This window comes from Strigops habroptila, chromosome 2 (genome assembly GCF_004027225.2).
Source record: "Strigops habroptila isolate Jane chromosome 2, bStrHab1.2.pri, whole genome shotgun sequence".
Lineage (NCBI taxonomy): Eukaryota > Metazoa > Chordata > Aves > Psittaciformes > Psittacidae > Strigops > Strigops habroptila.
This window is the reverse complement of record NC_044278.2, coordinates 115,182,126-115,205,948: the sequence shown is the minus strand read 5'-3', so window position 1 is coordinate 115,205,948 and position 23,823 is coordinate 115,182,126. Positions and strand designations below refer to the sequence as shown.

Here is a 23,823-nt window from a genome sequence, read left to right as displayed (position 1 = left end):
GTTTTTTTTAATAGCTGTGCTTGATTAGTTTTTTTAGTTGGAAAAAAATATACTCTTCAGATATTATACTGCCACTGTCTTTACTTTTGCTCCAGTACGAACTGATCGCTTTAGCAACAGTGGGTTTTAAATCTCCATTGAATTGTCCCTCCCTGTGCAAAGCGAAAACCAGAAATGCCTATTTCATAATTGAGACTGCTTTTGTTACAAAACCAAGTGTCCCAATGTGGAAGTCCTGAGACCCACTTAAAAAACCAAATCAAAACAAACCCCAAAGTTAAAAATTGCTTAACACCTCTACCCCCAAAACAACCCCCAGATCATCTCCCATTAACCTTGTAATTAATTACACTTCTTCCAAACCACCTGCCTTGCTATGTTAAGAAAACTTTACTGAAAAAGTCCTTCATCAGTTTGTTGTACTTTGTTCTATCTATGCTTCTTCTTTAGAGCAGCCAAACCTAGAGAAAATGTGCGGGTGTAATCTTGTATTTTCAAAGTTTAGACTTATAGAAATTCACAGAGGTGGGGATAAGCATGATTTCATGGGGAAACTGCATGAAGCTGGGGACAGGGAAAGGAGAGGCTGGAATAGTGGCATTTAATTGTCTTGGCTTCTATTCCGCAGGATTTGTTGATTTCACACAGCAGATCTGCCATTCATCAGGTGTTAGAGCAAGGTCTTCTGTTTCCTGAGGGTTTGCAGGTTTTAGGCACTTGTTTGATGATGGTGCATGTTTTGCAGTAGGTGAATACACTTATTCATTAGTATAAAGTCTTTGTAGTGTATCAGAGATATTTGGATCTGGTGGTAACATTTCCTCTTAATCTAAATAAGGTAAAATCATCTATTTGCTACTTTGCAGTGAAGCTAATTCTTCCACCTTTTTGCCCATGGGATAATAAGAACCATTTGTGTCATTTGCCTTTTCTTTCTCCTAGTCTGATCATCTGGTTTCTTCACCTAATTTAAAAGCCAGGCTCCCTTCCTGCCTCTCCAAGCAAACTTCTGTCCTGCCCTTCCCTTCTTGAGGCCTTCCTCTCTCTACCAACAGCCATGGAACAGTGTGAGCACTGGCCCCTTCGTGGGTCACACTGACTGTTATTTTACTCCTGGCTCTGCCTCCAGATGCCTCTTTCCTAGACGGATCTGCTGGCATAGGGGAACACCAGGCCTAAGGAAGCATGAATGCCAGGGATGCCAGTGGGTCTGTTCGACGCGTCCTCTGCACTGGGGCATAGTTCAGCCAGTTATTTAGCAGAACGGGTCTAACCTGAGCCTGCTGTTCCAGCACATGTTTTTTGTGATCCTCGGGGCTTGCTGTAATTTCTTGATTTCTTTCACTTAGTTTCTTCTCATACCCTTTTCATATTCATTTTGGTTTCACTTTGGACGCTACAAATACTGGGAACGCACTTTTGATGTGAGAAGGCTGAATGAGCCAAATAGTCCAGAAGTGCTGGGTATGTGAAAATGTGGGTTTTGTTTGTGCTGCAAACCATTGTGTATGGGGAAGTAGGGTGGAGATACCAGGAAGGATGTTTGTGTTACCCTTGAATATGCTTCTGTATGCCAGCTTGCATCTCTGGGGTAGGCTGTCAAGAAACTCCCTTCGGTCAGGACTTCGTATCGGGAGTTGTGGTGATGGTGATGTGTGATTGCGTTGAGTTGGGATATCTGATCTGATCATCTTAAGTACTATGTAGTGTCCTGTATCTCTGTGCTGTATTATGGATGACATGTAGGTCAGTGTGTTCTTGTCTTTAGATTCTTCTGGAAGCTGGGTTAAATATGACTAAAATTAGCTTAAATGTTCCCAAAGTAAGAACCTGGCTGTGACATTTCATTCAGGCTATGATCATTCTGCTCTATTCAGGTGGCTTTTGGTCCAGACCAGCACAATTCTTTCATAAATTGAAAGTAAACAAAAATAGTCTTTTGCTGAAATACTGAGAATTTTAAAAGAGGCAGTTAATGAACTCGGAGAGACTGAAGAATTTATGCTCAAAGATGCAAGGAGTAACCTGGAGCCTGCAACACAGTAATGGTGGAAACCGGGGGAAGCCCCAGCCTTGACTGACAGTGCAGAGATCTTGGTATAAAGACACTACAAATACTGGGAACCAGCACAAATCCTGAAGGTGACTGTTTAGCAGGGAGACATAAATCTGTTCTGTTAAGTTCTCTATCAGCTGTAGAGTGCAAGAATTTCAGGGTAAGGGGAAAATAATTGAAAATCATAAAATCATCACAGAATGGTTTGGGTTGGAAAGGACCTTAAAGCTCATCTAGTTCCAACCAACCTGCCATAGACAGGGACACCTTCCGCTAGAGCAGGTTGCTTCAAGCCCCTGTGTCCAACCTGGCCTTGAACACTGCCAGGGATGGGGCAGCCACAGCTTGTCTGCGCACCCTGTGCCAGCGCCTCAGCACCCTAATGATACTGAGTAGACATTTCAAAGGGAATGAAAAATAGCCTTCTACTAATATAAGTACAAGGGAAGCAAGTGGTGAAGATAAGTCGTCATGGAATGAGAGTGACGCCAGGGTTGAAGGTAATTTAGGTGTCATTCAAAGAGTGCCTGAGTGCTGTTCATTTCTGTTTTTAGTTGTGTGCATGATATGGAAAACTTGAAACAAAGCCAGACCAAGACAACCCAGCTCCCTGACAGTGATCCTCATGTAACATCTCACAAGGGACGAAGTCAAGAGAGCAGGAGACGTGTTCTTCCTCACAGCATTGCAGGAACTGACTTACGAAATTAAAAAATCTGGAAGCCAGATTTGGTAATCTGTGAAATCAGGGAGGGACCAGCTAATTGAGGAACAACAAATCTGGATGTTTAGGAGGAGGCAGGAGAAACAAATTGCTCACTTGAACAAGTGTCTTTCAAAACCCAGGTGTTACCTGAGGGCATTTTTGACATTCGGTTACTCCAAAGGGCATGAAAATGGTTTTTATAAAGCAAAGGAATAGTACTCTTGTAAAATTCATATAAAATTTCAAATGGTTATAAAAGAACATATAAGTTATTGAATATAATTATGGAAGAAATCTGACATTGCTCTGTAGCTCTGCCTGCTGATGAGTGATCCGAGGCATTTTCTTAACTGGTTTAAATACAGGGGATTGCTTTTCTTTTACTATGCAAATGGAACTGAAGTTATAAAACCTGAAGTTATAAAATGTTCCTTGGCTTTTTAATGACTTGCAGAGTATGTATTATATAAACCATCTACACAGCATTATTTATTGTCTCTGAAGGTGCCTAAACATGCCAGATAGTCACACTTATAAATGTCATTGAACTCTGCCTTCCTGGAGATCTGGCCAGGTGTCTGAATTCTTCTGTAGTTACTTTTTTCCTTTCCCTTTTTTTTTTTTTTTTTTAGATTTTTTTTTTATTTAATAAAAGTTTATTGTGATGGGCCTGGAGTGTTGTTTCCCCCAACATAAGAAGGGCATGGACCTGTTGGAGCAAGTCCAAACGAGGCCACAAAAATGCTCTGAGGGCTGAAGCAACTGTGCTCTGGAGACAGGCTGAAAGAGCTGAGCTTGTTCAGCCTGGAGAAGAGAAGGCTCCTTGAGGAGACACCTTAGAGCAGCTCCCAGTGCGTAAAGGGGCCAACAGGAAAGCTGGAGAGGGGCTTTGTACAAGGGCATGTAGGGACAGGACAAGGGGGAATGGCTTTAACCTGCCAGAGGGGAGATTTAGGTTAGACAATAGGAATAAATTCTTCCCTGTGAGGGTGCTGAGGCGCTGGCACAGGGTGCCCAGAGAAGCTGTGGCTGCCCCATCCCTGGCAGTGTTCAAGGCCAGGTTGGACACAGGGGCTTGGAGCAACGTGCTCTAGTGGAAGGTGTCCCTGCCCGTGGCAGGGGTTGGAACTGGATGAGCTTTAACGTCCCTTCCAACCCAAGCCGTTCTGTGATTGTATGATTTTAGTTGGATATTGTGAAGGAATGAGAGAGATGATGGTGTGGTTTTGTTTTTTTCTCTCCAGTTCCCATCAGTCAGTGCTGTATCTGTTGGTTAATTTCACTCAAGTTTGATGGAGAGGAAATGCTCTTAAAGACATACACTGTGCACAAACTTAGGAAATGGTAACTTAGTTTGATGGACGAGGGAGAGGAAGAATGACGTACGCACACTGGCAGTTAGTGCAAGGTCGGTGGTTTTTAGCCTGCCACGTAACCTGTCAGTCTGTGCGCATTTGTCAGGCAATTAGCACCTTCATTAAGTGGAACCATCCTTTATGCGCAATGCCGCCTCTGGAATCCCTAGTTCAGGGACGTGGGTGAAGACTGGGGATACTGGAGGTGAAGCTCCGGTTGTTGCAGTTGGATGATGAGTACTTGTAGGCGTTACATGACGCATGATTGAAATAATCAGGCCTGCCTGGTGCCTCTGGTCATGGGAATGCTTGGCTTTGAGTCGTGTTCCTTTTCTGCTGGAACACACTGGTAGCTTTGCTCAAGGTCTTGCATTAGAATGTGTAGCTGTGTTTTATGGATGGCTTTGAAACACATTCATTCCATGGTTAGGAGAGAATAAATGTGATTTCTTAGTTCTACAGGGCTGAAAATCTGTATATGAAGACTAAATTAAAAAAAGAAAGGACTTGAGTAATGCTCTTCTGCAGACTGACGGTGTCCTCAATCTGGTGGGCTGATTTCTCATAATTACCTTTTCCTACTGGAGAGTCAACATGCAATTGTGTGAATTTTGTAGGTAATGCTAGAAAATATTTTTCTGTGTATTTCTCTTTGTATTTTTACTGAGTAGGCTTTTTTGAATGCCTCATCCATAAAATACAGCAAGCCTTAGAGTTCAAATCATGAGCAATGTGTATTCTCAGAGTGACTAGTGTGTTACTTCAGGAGTGTTTGCATTTGATTTGAGGGGTGATCTCCTCCTTCCAGCTCCCCTCTGTATAAAAGTCTAAACCCCAAGTTTCTGCCCTCTGCCCTCATTTCTATTCACATGAAACCAGTCTTAGAGATGTGGTAGCCTCTTTCTCATGGGTTTTCCACCTATGATAAATACCATTTCATATTGGCATATTTTTAGAGGTTTTCATATATATGAGCACTCTTCCTCTTTATATTTCAAGATGCCCCATCCCTGGCAGTGTTCAAGGCCAGGTTGGATGGGGCTTGGAGTAGAAGGTGTCCCTGCCCGTGGCAGCGGGGTTTGGAACTAGATGGTCTTGAAGGTCCCCTCTAACCCAAATCATTCTGTGATAATGGCCAAAGTGTTTTAGGGAGAGTTAAATCAGAGCTTATTTTAAGCTGTTGGGGAAGTGGGGCGATTACCATTGGAGAGTAAACCTGTGGTCAGATTTATATAGGGTTGATGAACAGGAAAAGGAGAAATCTTCCAATCTGGACTAGGAGCATAAAAGGTAATCAGTTGTTTAGGAAGTGGTGCTTGTATATTATAGGATTTTGGAGGACAGGTTTGTGGTCTTTTGCTGTGATATCTGCCAGGTGTCAATCCTGCTGTTGGTTCCCTTTGTTTGTAAGTAATGAGGGGCTGGGATTGCCTTCAGAAGCTGCTTAACACTGCCAGGCCTGCATAAAGGGGTAATGGAGTTTGGGGTTTCAAGTTTTAAACATGGAGTGCAGAAGTGAGGAAAGGAGTTCTTTGTCTTAAAAATAAGTCAGAGTCTTTCTGTTTGCAGTTTTCCCACAGTGGTAATGGGACACTGGGCAGTGCTGAATCACTCCTCAGGTGTGGAAAGCAAAGCTTCTTTCCCCCATGCATGACTTACCTTATTCAAGAGGCTTTACCTGACCACATTCTTAGTACCAAATTAATCGTGTTTGGGATCAGAAATGTTTTCTCTGGAAGTCAGGCTGGCAGGTGCTTAACACCCTTCTTCCTGTGTGTGTTTAGGGCACACATGTCACCCAAGGGCAGTCGGGTATATTTCATCACATCAATTTCTCACTCAGAGATGTTATTAAAGAGTCATGTATTTGTCTTATCTGACTGTAGCATGTAAAACTTTGGTTGTCTGAAGACTGCAGTGTTGTGACCTAATTTCATCCAGATGCACATATAATTAACCCTCGTGATTATAATATCCAGTGATGCTCTCCCTGGTTCAGAGATTTTTTGCACAGTCTTCCCCTTTCCATAAAGGGTAACAGGCAGGATGAATGCTACAGCCTCAGAAATAGAGGGAGAGGCAGCACAGGAAGTGGATTGTGCTTTTCTCTGCCATGAATTCGTGGTCTTAGAGTGGTGTGAGAAGTGTGTTGCTCCTGTCCCTCGATTTCAGTTTCATATGGCAGCACTATCTTGCACAGCAGCACTTCACTTTTGTTGTGTACATGCTGCACTTTCATACCAGAGCCGAGAATCTACACCAGCTTGTAAGCACCAAAGAATTTTATTTTGTAAGATTGTTGTCACTTCATCTCAGAAAAAAGAGAGTGAAACTAAGATATGGAGAAGGGTGACAAGAATAATGGGAGGTATAGAGCTGGTTTTGGCCAGTGCTGGATATACCATCATAAACTGTTTGCATCAGTGAGCTGCATCAGAATAGTGGTCCTGTCCTTTCCAACCGTAACTGGTCGTTGATTCTTATAGTGAATAACACCCCAAACTACTACAGTTATCCTGATGCAGACCACCCTGAGGTACCTAAATAGACATGTCCTAGGATTTGCGTGTTCCTTGTAGAGCTGAGAGCATAATGTCGATGAGATGTTCATTTCTGTCTGACTCTACAGAGTCTGAGGTAGCTTACAGACCTTCTGCTACACCCGTTAGCATCCTTGTGGAGAGCAGTGTTTTGTCAAGGAAGCATCTACTAGATGTCCTGATGCCTTCTCCTTTCATGCTGCTCTCTGCTGCCAACATCTGCTGCCAAACCTTGAGCGGTGCATTTATTGTTAGAATTTGGCCTTCATCACAGTGTCCTCCCAGCTCACTTGAGTGAGGTGTATCCCAGTTGGTAACATCTAAAACTTGGGGAAGAAGCTACAGGAGTAAATTTTTGACTTTGATTTGACATTAATCTTTTCCTGTTACACTTACAATGCTTTGGTCTGAGGAGGAAGGCTTCAGGTGTAAGGGCTGTGTTCTTCAAACAAAATGTTTTGTTTCAGATGTCCAGGACCTTTGTACAATAGGCAGGAAATAGCTATGGAGGTAGCAACTGGTGTTCTGGCGTTTAGACTGAGAGAGGCCTTTCCTTCAACAGAAAGATCCTCTGGATTACATTATTGCCTACTCCATATGGTTTAAGCACTTTGACACTGGATTAAGTAATGGGTGAATCTGTTTTGGGAGGGTTGTTCATGCGTGTACTTCTCCTGCATCCTTAGTTCAAGCTTCATTTTGGAAACAGGTTTTGGCAGAACTTCCCTGGTGTGGATTTTAGCAGAATCCTCTGCCCATGTCTGAATGTAAAACATCTACTTGCTATTCAGTCTGAGTGGACAGTGTTTCAGGAGAACAGGTCCCTCTCCCCTCTTTTTAAATGGAGGAACCAGGACTCTGAGAGGTGTTGCCAATACCAATTTGACAGGATGTCTTTTGCTCTTCTCGTCAGCGCCAGCAGTATGAACCTTGCTCTGTTTGGAACCTCTCGAGTTCTAAGCATTGACTGAAAGCTCCTGCCAGTCCCTCCCTGGCACGTCAGTGCAGATAAAGATGATAATGCTTTTAAAAGAATTAAAAACCCAATAAAATTAATCTCGTGGTGAAACCAAAGTATAATTTCATGGAGTCACGGGAGCATGTAGGTCAGAGGGACTTTAGGAGCCCATGTGGTCCCAGCCTCCTGCTGACAGCTGGATGAGGTAGGTCACTCGGGGCCTTTTCTGGTTGAGTTTTGAGCATCTCCAGTGATGGAGAGTCCCCAGGCACTTTGGGGGACCCGCTCCAATATTGAGCCACCCTCAAGGGAAAATTTTTCTTCCTTAGGTCTAATCCGAGTTTCTCTACTTGAAGTTGTCTGTTGCCTCTTGTCTTACCCCTGTGTACCTCTGGGAAGAGCTGGTTCTCTACACCTGCCCATTAGATAGTCGCAGGCAAGTCTGATAACCTTCAGTGTTTGAATCAATAACTGCTCTTTATAGAACATGGCACATACATTAAACTGGCCAGAAAGAACATTTATTTTTTTAGACCCAGCCTGTTTTCTGCTCTAGGCAGTTTTTTAGGGATAACATACTATTTCTATAAGATTTGTCAGGAATGTGTTATTCTTCCAGCAGATGGTGAGCGGGGTTTTTTTTGGGATTTGCAGTTGGTTAATTGGAATAAAAAAACCTTTAGAAATACATCATCACTTCAGAGACATTGTGTAGGGCCTGTGTTTGGATTACTTTAGTGATACTCTTAATTATGTGATAGTCCAGTTGTCTGGAGGACAAAACTCAGCGTCGATTTGTCCCATCTTAAAGGTTCTGGTATCTGGCAGACGTTTCTGACTATTATGGCCAATGGTAACAAGGTAATAAAATTCCTTTGATACTTCCCATTTAGAATCACTCAATGAATTTCCTGAATATTATAGAAATAGAAATATTGTAAGAGCTGGACCGAGTTCAAAGGAAATCTTTGTGGTGGTGTTCATAAACCCAGCAAATTTAAGAGGCTTTGATTTACTGCTTCAATGGGCATGTGTCCTGGGTTCTCGTTTTCCTTTTGTATTTCTCTTTACAGTGTGCAAAACAAGAGCCGAACTGCATTAAAGTTTGTCCCCCCCTTTTTGTTTTTTTTCTTCTTCCCTCCTCCCTCAGATTGCAGCTATTCTCAGGAAACGAAAACTTGACTATTATTTGTACAAACTGCTACCTGAGATCTTGCAATCAACTTCCTTTCTGACAGCAAATGGGACCTTGTATATTGCTTGCTTTTGCATTCTAAGGTTGGTATACTGTCCTAAAAATGTCATAGGAAAGCTATTTTTGATGCAACTTTTCAATTTATATCATAATTTGTCATTTCTTATATAATAGGCTTGTTTGTAATGGGTAGGAGTAAGAAAAGCAACAGCTGTGCCATCAGCTTGATTTCTGGTCTTACCACTTGAACTGAGAAGGCCTAATCTTTCTCTCCTACAAAGAATTGATGTAATTTGATGTTGGTTTCTGTTTTCCTGATGCAGGGGCTGTGATAACTTTTAATTATCGTAAACTTGATCCAGCCACCCGAGTTCATGGTCATAAATGAAGGAAATTCCAGAACAGCTTCTGGGATTCTCCAGGATACAGACTTGCTGTGAAAAATGAGTATAAATGGCACTTCTGTATTCTGAGCTCTTTCCAGTGTGTATTTCAAACAACTATTAGGATAGTTAAAAATTATACTTTCCTGTTTATGAATATGATGGTGTCCTACCTAAATATATTTATTGTAGGAGATGTTATATATAGACCTGTAAAGTCTACAGTAGGTATCAATTTTTGAAAGTTATCTGTTGATGCACTCAACAGCCCCTCTAAAAGTTAATGGAGGTCATTATGCCCTACTTCTAGATCTGTTTAGAGGGCTCTAAACTTTGTTTCAAAGCTGAGGGGAAGGCTGAGGAGCTGGGGAATGCTTTTTAAGTCAATCATTTGCAAAATTCAAAGTGATTCTTTAAGTAACCATCTCTAAAGAATATGAATTTTTCTAGCAATGTGAGTTGTGTTAATTCTGATTTATCTTTACTCCTCTGAGCTGTAAGCAGTCTTCTTTATTCTGCCATGTACTTGCCTTTAAATCTGCAGTGCCTTACTTCAGTGTTGGATGTTACTCTCTAAATTAAGCTGGTGTGGTGGGTTTAAGTTTTATTGTTTTCAGTGGTTCCTCTGACAGAGGTATTGGCCATCTAGGAGATCTGTGAGTACACCCGTACTAGTAAATGAAGCCAGTAAGGTGTTAGTGTCTTACTCTGAAGCCAGTTGGTGTGGCATGGCTTTCACCTACGTGGAGCATGGCTGTCTAAAGCTGTTCAGACCTCCAAAACAGCATGGAGATGCAGGCTGGGTAATGGAAATGGTGCCTGGTCCATAGAATCATAGAATGGTTTGGGTTGGAAGGGACCTTAAAGCTCATCCAGTTCCAACCCCCTGCCACAGGCAGGGACACCTTCCGCTGGACCAGGTTGCTCAAAGCCCTGTCCAACCATGTGCCTTCCAGGTCCCCCTGAAACACTGTTTGGGTTGACCCAGGCCAAAACCAGGCAGAGGATGATTCTAACGATTTAACATGGTAAGGGATGTAGGAAAATGCTTACCCTGCTGTTCTTAGAGCTGTGCAGCAGAGTAATCCCCAACATCCTGGGAGATGTACATGCTTTATCTGTTACAAAGAGATGCCCATGAAGAGTTGTCCCCTGCAGCAGAACCTCTGCTGGTGGGGTCTCTGCAGGCTGCCCACTGCCTGCAAGTGCAGGACTTGTAAATAAAACCTGTCAGCCTGTGGTTAGGGTGCTGATTGGAGCTGGTGAGCTGAGATCACTACGAGAGGCAAAAGAAGGAGGTGTTTAGGCAGCCTTATGCATTGTCTGTTGAAGTGTATGAATGTCCAGTTACAAGGAGTATTCTGCAGCTTTTCTGACCAGAATGAGGTTTGGAGCCTCAGCAATTACGTGAGTAGGGTATGTAACAGCTGTTAAATACCATTTCAGAAAACGAGGGGTAACGTGATTATCAGAAGTCATACTTTCTAAATTTACTGGTGTCCTTTAAAGGATAAATATATATCTGATGAGGATCCAGTTGGTGCATGATACATGAATTCGCAAATGACTTTGACAGGAGCGCTTGCCAGGACTCTTCAAGAAGAAGGATCCTCTGTCTTCCAGGAATTAGTAAATTATTAGCAAGTAGTTAATGCATATGAAACAAAACAAGGGATAAATCATCCGTTTTCATAATAGGAAGAGGTTGCCAGTGATGTTCTTGCTGTGCCCTTTGTTTTGGATATACCTCAAGAATCTGGAAAAGGGATGAAGAGCAGTGTGAGAGATCGTATGAAATGATTTAGGTTACAGAAATCTAAACCTGACTCTCATGCCTTTCAGAAAGATGTATTGATTAAAATAATTCATGACATTTGAGAGAGGAAAGTGCACAGTAATGCATTGAGAGGGGGAAAAAGCAGCCCTGTCTTTACACAGGGATGAGCTTTAAACTGGCTGCTATTGATCAAGAAGTGTTTGAGAGTTGTCATGGGCAGGTTCATTGAACAAGTCACTTCAGTACTTGACTATGGTCAAGGAGCTGAGTAAGTGTTATTTGGAGAGAAAAGGAGAACAAGCCAGAAAGCTGTATAAATACATGACATTTTACAAGTACTGTATGCCTTTTTTTGTTCCTTTTTAAGAGCTTCTCCTAAGATCATAATGTTGACAAGTCCTTCACTTGGAACGTACTTAATATCAACATTGTCTTGCAGCTTGAGCTGTATGAGTTTGCTTCTCTCATCTGCTGTTGAGTGGGTCATGGAGATGGAAACAGGAGATTTCACTCCTTCTTTTAAGCAGTCTGTGTGGGGTTTTTTATATTTATTTATTTAATGCTTTGTTTAAACTTGTATGATTCCTTGAGCTTATTGCTGTGTGATACAGCGTGCTTCCTTCAGTAGTCCCTGAGAGCAAACATAATTGTATGTAATTTTCTAGCCTGGAATGTGATTTGGTATTGTATGTTTTAATCCATCAAAGAAATACCAGTACCTCTATGATGTTCTGCATAACTGTGGCCTGAGTATTTCTAAACTTGACTTGCAGCCGTGCAAAGAGATTGGCTGAGACTGTGGAGACTTAGGTGCTCTCGGTCTCATTCTAGATAGTGGTGAGAGATTGGATGTGATGGATTTGTATAGTAGGATGCACGCTGCATATTTTGCATCTTTTTTGCTTGGAAGGCATATTATAGAGGGAGCAGCAGTAGCTCAAAAGCAACACTGTCACATGCAGTTGACTGATCTTACCCTCCTGCAGTTCTGCACCAAACCAACACATTAAAGGGTTTGTAGCTGGACATTTTAACTCACATTACCTGCACAATTCCTGATTTGAGGAGGGTTGCCTGTTTCCTTCTGCTGTAGCACCAAGGAGGAGATGTGTTGGCAGGCATACAGGGTGTCCTGGGTAAAGTGGCCACTTCATCTCTTCATACCTTTACCAAAGTTCCAGTGAATCTTCAGTCACTTTGTGTGCTGAAAATACATCTTAGTTATCCAGTAGCAATTAAAAGGCCTCAATATGAAATGTAATTGTCAGTGGGAAGTCTGGCTTGTGCTAATAAGTCTTTTTGATGCTCTTGTAGTGTTTGCTTCTTTTCAGATAGAGAAAACCACCAAAATTGAAACCACTGCGAAGATTTTCAAGGATGTAAAACTTAAAGCCAGAAAGTGCAATTGTTTAATATTCTCACCAGTTCAGAGGTGGGCAAAATGTCAAAACCATCTAAATCCAGTAGCAGCAGTGACTTAGGCTGGGGATAGATGTTCTCAGTCTAGAAGGGATTACCAAGCTCACTTGGCTGACCTTGTTGGTTTTTCTTTTCCCCCTCCTCTTTTCTTATTGAACTGGGGTCTCTGTACCGAACTGCTCTGTTGGCAGAGCACTGGGGTGCTGATCTCTGGTAGGGATGTGTGACAGGCCAGCTGGGGGTTATAATCGCTTCAGCTGGTGAGATCCAGAAGATTACATCTGTCTGGGCTTCAGGCGGAAGCGCGAGGCTCCAGTGCTGACAAGCATTACATTTGTTACATGAGAGGTGGGATTGTTAGGTATTTGGTTTTATTAAATGCAAAACCTCATGAAGACATGGTTCTCTTAGTCTAAACTAGAGTAATTAAGTTTGTCCCTGTACAGCTTTACATGAGCTTACTTAATTAGATTCAGCCTTACGTATCAACCAGCTTTTGAGTTTTGGATACAGTTATATATTGAGGAATTAGGTGCATAACCTGAAGGAACTCATACTTCTCATTCCAATTTCTAACCACAGACCATGTGAAAATAACCATGTAAATAATAAAGAAAACCCCCGTGTTCTCATTTACTTTAGCAGAAGTTTAAATCCTTCATTTAACTGATTGGACATTTTAATTTCCACTAGGTTTTATTATGTAAAATGTTCCTGTTGTTTTCAGAATCTTATCAAACCATACATGGAAGCATTTTTAGAGGGATTCTAAATCATGCCAAAAGAACAAATTCCTGTTTCTTTCCCACAGAAAAAGACATTTGTTCTGTTGCTTAACAGGTGTGTCTGGGAAGATGTGTTCATACTTATTTCAAATGGCTTCTCTGAAACTTCATACAGTAATTGCTTTCCGAGAGAGTCCTAATAATGAACTTTAGCTCCTGCAGCATTTGGTATTGTCATCCTGAGAAATTCTGCTCCTGCAGCCGTGGGAATGAGCAGTGTGTGTAATTGCCATTACATCACTTGCTGCTGATACACTGGCTCTCTTTTCAGTTATGAACATGAGCTGGCATTGCTCACTGGTAATACTATTTGTGCAGAAGTATGAAATAAGGCTCATCAGGCCTTTTACAGCAAGCTTAAAAATGGGCTAATCAGATGGTATCGATTATCCTTGTTCTCCTGTTTTGTCAACATGAAGTTTTACCTGAGGACACATTTCCTTTTCTACCCTGTATTTATATACGTATCTCTATGTCTTTGCCATTTTATTTGCTGTGTTTTGGGAAGGGTGGAAGACTCCATGTTTTCCTGCACTGATAGTGCTTATCAACTGAGCAGTGTTGGTGTGATTGAAATATGTTTATTATCATGCTACCAAATCTCATTTGCCTTACCATTGTTTGCTTCTGTGATCACCCAGAATTAGTTGGATGGTACAGACCTGAACCTGAACAGACCAAATGTGGTCGGTGACATTCTCTGACATGCATTTTGGTTTTCCTCCTTTAACAGTGACCAATTTAAAGAGATATTTTCTTAGATGTTATTTGTGTAACTGTTTTTTCAACTTGGATGAATTTTGGTAGTTGAAATTGTGTGGACTCTCTGAGTGAAATCCAGATCTCGTTGCAAAAAATGAGAGAGCTTTCCCACCTTAATAGAACTGGGATGTCACTGTCACTTCAGTTGTAATGTACAGATTGATTCCTTGGCTTCCTGTAAAGGAGTGATTTGCTGGTTTTAGCATCAGTTGACTATGTCTTCGGAGCATGATGTATATGACAGCCGTGCCTGGCAGTGTTCAAGGCCAGGTGGGCAGAGCCTTGGGTGACATGGTTTAGTGTGAGGTGTCCCTGCCCATGGCAGGGGGTTGGAACTAGATGATCTTAAGGTCCTTTCCAACCCAAACCATTCTATGCTATTAATTTGATTTCTGGCTCATCTGATTGTATCCCTACATTCCACATCTTCCTGAAGATGTACTTGGAAAATCAGCAGGGGGAGGAGGAACTAAAAGTTCTTTTAGAAGAACTTTTCTGTGGTTAGGATGTGCAGCTTTGCAGAAACATCTCTTGAAAGCTCTGCTTGCACTGGAGTAATCCTCCAAATGAAATGGATATATTAGTGCAGTACTTCAGGTGTTTCATGTTTATGAAGCTCTTCCAGAACCCCTCTGAGAACTGGACAATTGTAAAAATCTAATGATTAGTAAGTATTTGTAAGTATTGATTAATGTAAAGGGACAAAACGAATCTTAAGTGTGTGTAATTTTATAATAAAGGTGAACTATGCTGTTGTACATGAATGTTTCAGTTGCTTTGCATGTAATATGTGTACAAATTACATTTGCAGGAAAATACTCGGAAAATTCTACATCTGGTCTCCTGGCTTTGGTGCTGCATTACCTGCCTCCTACATGGCTATTCTCATCGAAAGGAAAAGCAGGTACAGTTTGTGTTTATGGATTTTCAGTTTCATAGAACAATTTCTTTGCTCATTTGGTGATTGACATTTGACAATTCTGTGATTTTGTTTCAGTTTGCTGGAAATGGAGTTCATTTGAAATAGTGTCTTTTGCAACCTTAGGTTTAAATCTAGATAGCTGCTGTGAAATCAACACTTCCCAAACATTCAGTTTCTTGGCTGTGGTTTGTTTTCCTTGTTTAAGGGGTAATTGGGTTGCTTGATTGTGTAGGATTTCTTAAGCTGTTTTTTTGTGTGTTTTTAAAGATAGTATAAGTAACGTTTGTGATTAGTCACAGAGAAGGAGCTTCCTAATGAAAGTTGCTGATGACTCGAGTTAACAATGTGACATTGGTTAAGGCACAATAGGATGTCGTGGAGAGAAATGACTGGAAGAGGTGAAGTAATCCAAGTTGGATGAAACATAATGATACACAAGGCAAAGCTTTCACTGAAGGGAAGATGCTGAATTTCAGCTACCAATGGGAAGTTCGTTATGAAAATATGAAGAGGGGGGAAGCAAGATTTGAGTGATCCAAGGATAGCCAAAAGCCACAGAAGGTGGTGGGTGAAATCCTGGCTTGTAAGGTTGTATGTTTTGGAATTCAACTTCTATTGGTAGCTTGTATCGATAATGAAAGTTATAATAGTTAACAGGGAGTGAGATGGCTTATCTGACTCATATTAACTAAGCATTATAACTTTCATCTAGTCATCTAGTTAGTAAGCTTTATTCAAAGTAGAGAAGGTGACAAAAGGGTAATGTAAGGGATTACTCTTCAAAAGATAATGAAGGGGGGTTTAGCACTGGAGATGATGCAAATGCACTTTTGGTTACCGTCAATGTCTGAAACTTGCTTAAGCAGTCATTCCAAGGAACTGCAAATACTTATACATCATGTTGTTGACTGGCCCCTTTCCTGAACTTCAGCCACGGAGTAAGAGGGTGGTGGGGCACTGGAACAGGCTGCCCAAGGAAGTTGTGAATGCTCCATCCCTGGCAATGTTCAAGGCCAGGTTGGACGGAGTCTTGGGTGACATGGTTTAGCGTGTGGTGTCCCTGCGCATGGCAGCGGTTGGAACTAGAGAATATTAAGGTCCGTTCCAACCCAAACCATTCTATGATTCTATGAACACGTAAACCAGGTTCTGGATAAGATTGTCAAAGTTCTGTCCTTTTGAAAGAATGTATTATCCATTGCTTTGGAAGATTGAGGATATGTAAGAAGTTCTGGAGAGGTGGGAATGCTTCTAAATTGCTTTATTTAATGTAACTGTAGAGAAAATAATAATTATTAAATAAGTTAATTATCTTTTTACTGTGCTCTCTCGCTGTTTGATTTTCATCTTACTGCATTTACTTCCTAAGAGGGTGGATACATTTTGGTAGAACTTTGTCTAGTTCCTTAGGCTCCAGCACTGCTGTTGGCATCAGAGATAGCAAATGCATTTTCTTCCTTTGAGCAGCGACAGCACTAGCTTAACTTTTTGTACAGACTTGTTACAATGTGAGGATTTTGTGTGTCAGTCTTCTGATATTGCTAGATAATATTAAAGGGGAAGAAATCAGGCTGGTTGTCCATCTATGAGTTTCCTGTAGCTTTCAGAGGATTTGGGAATCAAGAGTTGAAACTCCTTGGGAGTCCAAACCTGTACAAGGTTTTTGTGTAACAGTGAAACAACTTTGAAATTCAAAGTTGAAAGCTAAGTAGCAAAAAGTAGCAGGCAAACAAATTTTATGTCAAATGGGGATTTCTGTCAGTCCTAGTGGCAATGTAGGAAAGCTTTCCTATGTTAACAGGCTCTTATTTAGTGTGTGAAATTTGAAATAAATCAAAGTTGCAATAGAGGTATGTGAAAATGACAATAAGAGGTTGGTACAGCATCTATGTAATGAGTAGTGCTGAAATACTCAATGCTTGGAAGGTTATTCTCCCTTCTGACAGAGTCCAAAATGTGTGGCCAAAGATATTTTGGTTAAAAGGTTCACATTCGTAGAATCATAAAATGGTTTGTGTTGGAAAGGACCTGAAGATCACCTAGTTCCAACCCCCTGCCATGGGCAGGGACAACTCACACTAGACCATGTCACCCAAGGCTCTGTCCAGCCTGGCCTTGAACACTGCCAGGGATGGGGCATTTACCGCTTCTTTGGGCAACCTGTGCCAGCGCCTCAGCACCCTCACAGGGAAGAACTTCCTCCATACATCCAACCTGAACTTCCTCTGTTTAAGTTTAAACCCATCACCCCTTATCCTGTCACTCCGGTACCTGATGAAGAGTCCCTCCCCAGCATCCTTGTAGCCCCCTTCAGACACTAGAAGCTGCTCTGAGGTCTCCACGCAGCTTCTCTTCTCCAGGCTGAACAGCCCCAACTTTCTTATATTGCATCAGATAAAATGTGAAAAGGCAGCGTTGGTATCACAGTGTAACACATGCATTGTTAGTGATGAAAAACAGTGTTAAATAGCATCAAAAGGTAGTTAAAAGTTGAGGTTTTTTTAACGTAACAAGTTGTTTGGTGTGTTACCAGATGCTGACTGTGTATAATGTGTGAAATGCTGCTGCTGCCAGGTTAGTGACATATGACTTTCTGATTTCACACCTATTTGCTTGTCAGCTTCTGTTAGAGGCAAAATCAAATTTTCATAGACTTGTATTCCCATAGGAAATGGTCGTTTGGCATGGAGATACAGTGGCATTCTCACTTGGCTTCCTGAGTAGCTTGCAACAAATTGTAGTAGAACAACCAGGAAGGTGGGAAAAAGTCCTGATTCGAGTTCATAAATGTATCTCCAGCCCTTCAAATTACTAGTAGCAGCTGGCAGCAACATCAAGCTTAATCACTTAATCTCTTCCCAAGTGGATACCCTATTTTAAGTACCTCACTGGCATTTGCTTGCACAGCATCTCTGTCAGTCTTGAACTTGGGAACAGCAGGCTTGTAAATCAGATTTCCTTCCAAGTGCTGCTGTTCATGTGTGCCTGCTCTGCACGTTTTATAATTCTTAGGGAAGAACAGGAAAAAGAAATGGGTACTGTGTGTAGGAGCATTAGAACCCTGAGGAGGAGCATGTTTTCTAGTGTGTTACAGAACTGGTATGATGATAGTTTGATCTGTGTAATATGTGGTTGCAAACTTGCATGGGACTGGCAGTGAGGAGGGGAGGTGACACTGCAGAGAAACTTCAGACAGACTCAGGAAATAGCCTGCATTTTATTGTGCTAATGCAGTTCTATAAAGATACACATTGCACGTGAATATAGCTGTGTGTATTCTGTTTGGTGATGATAAAACATGGTTATCCTGTCTATGAAAACTGATTTATTAGGATCTGTGGAAAGGAATAAATACACTTGTAAACCTTTTTTGTGTATGTATATACGAACCTTGGAACTAGATGATCTTAAGATCCTTTCCGACCCCAACCATTCTATGATTGCATGTTCTGTGAGGTTAGCAGAGGAGAGCTAGTCATGTTGTTATGATTCAGTAATGTTTTGATAAGAATTACTTCTTGGATAATAATCGAATATAAATAGATAAGCATGGAGAATGATGTGTTTCTAATGTTCTCTACCTTTAGTCCCTTGCTCTGGTAGGAGTAACTCTGGGTTCTTGCATCCTTACTGGCCAATGCAGGATTTATAAATGACAGTCTGACATCTGTTAGCTGTGGAGCTGGCGCATGTTTGATGCTCTGAGAAGTGCGAAGAGGGCACAGAGTTAAATTTCAGCTGATTTTGACTGTACATTATCTCATACAATAGAGATTTTAATCCTTTTTAATGTTAGCCCTGCCATGTTAGTTCTTTTTGCTGTATTTATGGCTCTGGCAGAGGTGTTGAAAAAAGAAGTGAAACAGTATTGTAAGTGGTACGTGTTTTCACATGCACAGAAAGTGTTCCTGTAAGTAAGGAGAGTGCTCCCTTTTCCTGAGGAAATGTGCACAATTCATTAGAATGTGCATTTTCCTAATTCCTTTTGATTATTTGGTGGTGACTTCAACATTTTAATTACCCTTGATGTGCATATTGTCATAACTGTGGCTCTATTATAATAAGTAAGCTTCTAACTGATGCAATTGCACAAGTGTATACAGAAGAACATTATTTTCTTTACAGTTTCACCTTTTACATCTTCTATTAAAGAAAAATGGTGCTTTTTTTTGTCACAGAATTTAGTTCTGTAGTGTTAGGCATCGAAAATTGTGTTAATGTATTTTCAAAGGTGGAAATGTGACTCAAATTACATTAATTTTGTTAAGCTTCTGTAGGAAATCATTACATGCATTTGATTTCCCTTTGTATGCAGTCAGTTTACCAGTCTACTGCTTGTTTACTCACAGGTGTGGTTTCAAATTGTTGATGATAAGCAATTTTAGCTGTTTGTAATTTTGAAACATGAGTATTTTGATTTCTGTTTGTAATTCAAAGTAACAGACTCCGGTCATTCTTCAACATCTACTGAACGTTACCAACAGGGATCGAGCATATAGTAGGGGAGGAGTTGCATGGCTTAGGTTGAAAGACATGGTACTACCTTGTTCTAGAAGCACTGAGACTGTTAGAAGAGAAGGAAGTAACTGAATATACTTGTTAAAATGGTTGTGAATGAAGCTGTTGAAAGGGGATTTGAGGCTTGGCTGAGGCCAGCCTGTTACTGGAAATCTGATTAGATTGGTGGTGCCTTCCTGATTTCTAAGACAAGGAAGTCTGATAGCTCAGTGAAGAGCCTCTATTTAAAACCTCTGTGATTACTCTCAGGGAAAAGAATCATAGAATCATAGAGTAGTTTGGGTTGAAGGGACCTTAAAGCTCATCCAGTTCCAACTCCCTGCCATGGGCAGAGACACCTTCCACTAGAGCAGGTTGCTTCAAGCCCCTGTGTCCAACCTGGCCTTGGACACTGCTTGGAATGGAGCATCTCTAACTTCTCTGGGCAACCTGAATGATGTTAAGTGTTTTATAAACGTGCTGATGTTTTTAAACCATTTCAGTTATGTTTTGCTAGTAGTAAAATGGCAAACACCAGCTTGTTGGACTCTTGTTCAAAAAAATTAATGTATTAGTGAGTTTTGAGACCTAGAAAGCTTAAAGAAAGGACACAGTTATAGTGAAATTAATTGTCTTACTGCCTGCCTAACTTATTTCTCCCTTTGTAAGTAATTAAGCCAAAAAAGGCTTAACTCCAGCCACCTCCAAGTTGTGTGGCAGCTCTGAAGGGACCCTTCTGGGATCGCTCCTGACCCCCTTAGGCTTCATTGCTGTTTACATACTGGCTGTTAACATTATAGCGGCGCCTGTCTCGTTGCTACGGTCAAGACTGTGTCACTGCTGGTCTTATAAAACTGGAGATTTAGGGGGGTTGTAATTTGGTTGTAAAATCTTGCTCTGGGCGACCATGAGCAACATGGTTTTAGTTGTAAACTTTGGGTGTTTTCATCAAGAAAACCGGTATACTGGATTCTCAAAAACACTTAAGGCATGTACATTTAGAAAGTGATACAGTGCATGTTACAGAGAACAGCTCTGTATATATGTATATAGATTTAGTGTCTTGGAAGCAAAACTATTACTTCGTATTGTGGCAGAAACATTTGGTTAAGAGCAGTGTGGAAGTTTTAGACTGTATGTTTGCTCTGCTGATGAAACAGTTCCTGTCAGGGTTATTTGCTTGCCCTAAATGCCATTAGTCTAAATACATTATAAAGGAAGAATATGGCAGCATAGGAATGGTAAAAAGTGTAAGCTGTAAATAAATGCAGCCTTTTTCTAGGCTTGTCCTTTCAAATACAAACTTGTTGCTCTATATTTCTGTACAGTACTATACTATATTTAGACTTGAGGTGACAATTGCCCTTCTCAAAATGCTTTATGGTTACCTGGTTTAATGTTGTATTTAAGGGGAACCTATAAATCACCATATGGTGGTCAGACCAAACTTTTACCACAGTGAGTGTTTGTGAAAGCTTTAGGTTTGCTTGATACAGGTAAGAGATGGAGTGAGACAGCTACATTGAGGGATGAGCTTTTGCATCTTTGTGTTGTGGACAAAACCCCCTCAAGTTTGGATTACTCACATGGCTATTTTATGGTGCAATCTGGTAGAACAGGAAAACAACTTTTGGAGTTGTATTCCTCTGAAGTGGTTATTAGTGTAAAGTATGGAGCCAAGCTGTAGAAGTTAACGGAATGCTTTTTGTTTCTAAACCAAAAGATGTTAAATCCATTGCACTTCAGCAACTGCCTTGGTGAGAGCCAATGTTTGAGAGGTCTGTGTTTTTATAGTAACAGCATGTAAACATTTGAACACATTGAGGGCTGCTACTGCTGTACTTACAGAATCACAGACTGGTTTGGGTTGGAAGGGGCCTTAAACTCATCCAGTTCCAACCCCCAGTCACAGGCAGGGACACCTTCCACTAGACCAGGTTGCTCTTTCAGTTATCAGAGGGAGGGAAACACTGATCTTTCAAGGTTCCCTGGGAGGGCAGGAGTCAGGCTGGAAGATGCTGTTATTGTGGGAACATTGTGAATGGCTGGGCAGCTCTCAGGAGTGTTTTTCATGGAAAGAAGCATTTCCTGCCGACTTTGGCTCTTTGTGGGAGCTCGTGCCCAGCACAGGCCTGAAGTGTTTCTAATCAATGGTTTACAGTAATTTGTCTTTCTGAGAAATGGGATCACCTGCTTTATGTTATGTTTATCCTGACACAGGCAGCCTCCAGTCTGGAAAAGAACTCCACTAGCTGGGTATTTAGCACTAGAAAGATTGATGATCTCTGCAGGGTATGTCCCTTTGTTGATACTTTCAAAGAGATTTCTATTTTTCACTGATCGTTACAGCATTAAATGTTAATTCTAGAAAAAAATTCCAGTTTAATCAATATTAATGAAGTCAGTTGTTAAGAACCACATTTCATAAGCGCAGGAGCAGGCAGCTCCAGTGAGCGTGTCCTAAGTCAAGCAAGTGGGGCAGAGACCAGCTTGGTTGAACAGAGAACTCTTCCTGGAGCTCAAGAGGAAAAAGAAGGTGTGTGATCTCTGGAAGCAAGCTCAGGCATCTCAGGAGGAGGACAGAGCTGTGGTGTGCATGTGCAGGGAGAAGACAGGAAAGGCCAAAAGCTCAATTAGAGTTGAAAATGGCCAGTGTTGGATCTGACAACAGGAAGGGGGGTTTAAAATCCATCAGTAGCGAAAGGAGATCTAAAGAAACCATCATACGGATATTGTTGAAGATGTGTCTCAGTTACAAAAGGAGTCCAGGTAATTGTCTGAAGCTAGATTTCACCCACTTCAGAGGGTAAAAGTTTGGCAAGATGAATCCTATAGTGGTGAACAGAGCAAGAAGGATCCTCAGGGATCAGTGATCCCAGTCCCATGGATTTATTCCATGGTTATAAAAAGCAGTCAGGCTTCTGAAGAACTGCAACCATGTCTGCATGTTCAGCAACCAGGTTTCACAAGTTTTCAGCTTGCAGCATGCAAGCGTTGGAAACATTTACTTGCTTGAGTGGTCCTTGAAGTCTTGTGCAAGATGGAAGAGCAGGAGAGCAGCTACAGCTTTATAGCCAACAGTCCATTTTCTGGGATAACACAGGCAGACGGAGTAAGTACACTGGAATATCCCATGTAAAATATATACCTCTCATTCCGGAGATGCTGGAGAATGTCTTGCAGACATCTGGATGGGTCTCTTAGTGTTGTTACAGTCAGGGCTGAGCTGGCACATGCAGGAGTGGTTGCATTAGCTTAGTGGTCTCCACTTCCCTGAGTTTGAGGAGGATTTAGCAGCTTGGGCACAGCACCAGCCAGGAGGTTACTTCATGAGTAATAGTGGCAAGTCATCCCAGGCAGCACCCATTAAGCTCTGCACTACCTCTCAGCTGATGTGAGGCCAGCGTGGATGGCCAAAGGGCAGTGCTAAGGTCAGGCTGCAAGCTCTGACAGATCCCAGGTGACTGTAGCTAACTCTTCATGCACTGCTCTGTGAGGAATTGAGGCTTGGTTATAGTTAAAGCTTATTTTGTTTAATTTCTCGGTGGACCACTTTTGGCAAATCTTTCACTTTAGGGCTTGAAAACGAAGTAAACGTGATTTAGTCATCTGAGTGGTGGTGGAATTTTGTATTCTGCTTTTCATCATTAACCCCACAAACCCCCCTAGAAAACTTAGTCCTGTTGAAACGCTTACAGCTAAAATGTTAAAATTGAGCCTGCTGCCGAACATTGGACTGTTCTGCAAGTCTGACTTGGATTCCAATGGCACAACCAGAGGATTAATTGCTCTGTTCTGTCTGCTCAGTGATCCAGGAGACGCTCATTTGGACTTCCTTGGCTTAAGCAAACACTTAATACATCTTCTGTGTCTGAATGCTTGCGTGTAATGTGCAGCTCCCAGAGGGGGAATAGTAAATACTCTGCTAGGATGGAATAAACTTCAGATGGTGCCCAGGTGAGCTGGCTGCAGCGCTGGCTGGTGTGGCAATGAGGAGCTTGGCCTTTACCTGGTGAGATAACATCCTTGCCTACCATGGTACAATGCCTGAAAGACTTGGAGGGGATTTTTATGCTGTATGTTTCTCAGGTCTGCTTGAAGGATATTGATTTTAGATAGTAAAGATGAGAGGAGCTTAAATCTTTGTTTCCACGTGAACCACACCTATAAACCCTCTGTAAATGAATTGGCTCTTTCCTGTAGTCTCATTGCTCCCAAGGAATTAACGTCGTTAGCTCCTGCAGCAGGAGAAGTGTGAAGGTGGAAACCTAGAATGGGAATGATTTACTGTATTTAACCACACCAGTGAAGATTAGAGCAGTGTACTGTGGTTAAACATCTTGCTTCCCCTTCCTGCCCTCTCCCCTCCATTTTCCAGGACAGAAAATGACACATTTTAATTTTCTTTAGTAAATCCTATGGTTTTCATAGAGTTTCTTGTAATCAGATGCCCTCCACTCCAGATTGA

The 23,823-nt window shown here is 41.5% G+C and overlaps 1 protein-coding gene across 2 annotated transcripts in view; it reads left to right on the top strand.

The window, feature by feature from the left end:
• Positions 1-23,823, top strand: part of TMEM135 (transmembrane protein 135) — a 164,266-nt gene that overhangs the window by 3,643 nt on the left and 136,800 nt on the right. For both annotated transcript variants that reach the window (XM_030476721.1, XM_030476722.1), the window contains exons 2-3: positions 8,766-8,893; positions 14,748-14,840. In XM_030476721.1, coding sequence (XP_030332581.1) covers positions 8,766-8,893; positions 14,748-14,840 — 221 coding nt within the window. The remainder of the gene's footprint in view (positions 1-8,765; positions 8,894-14,747; positions 14,841-23,823) is intronic.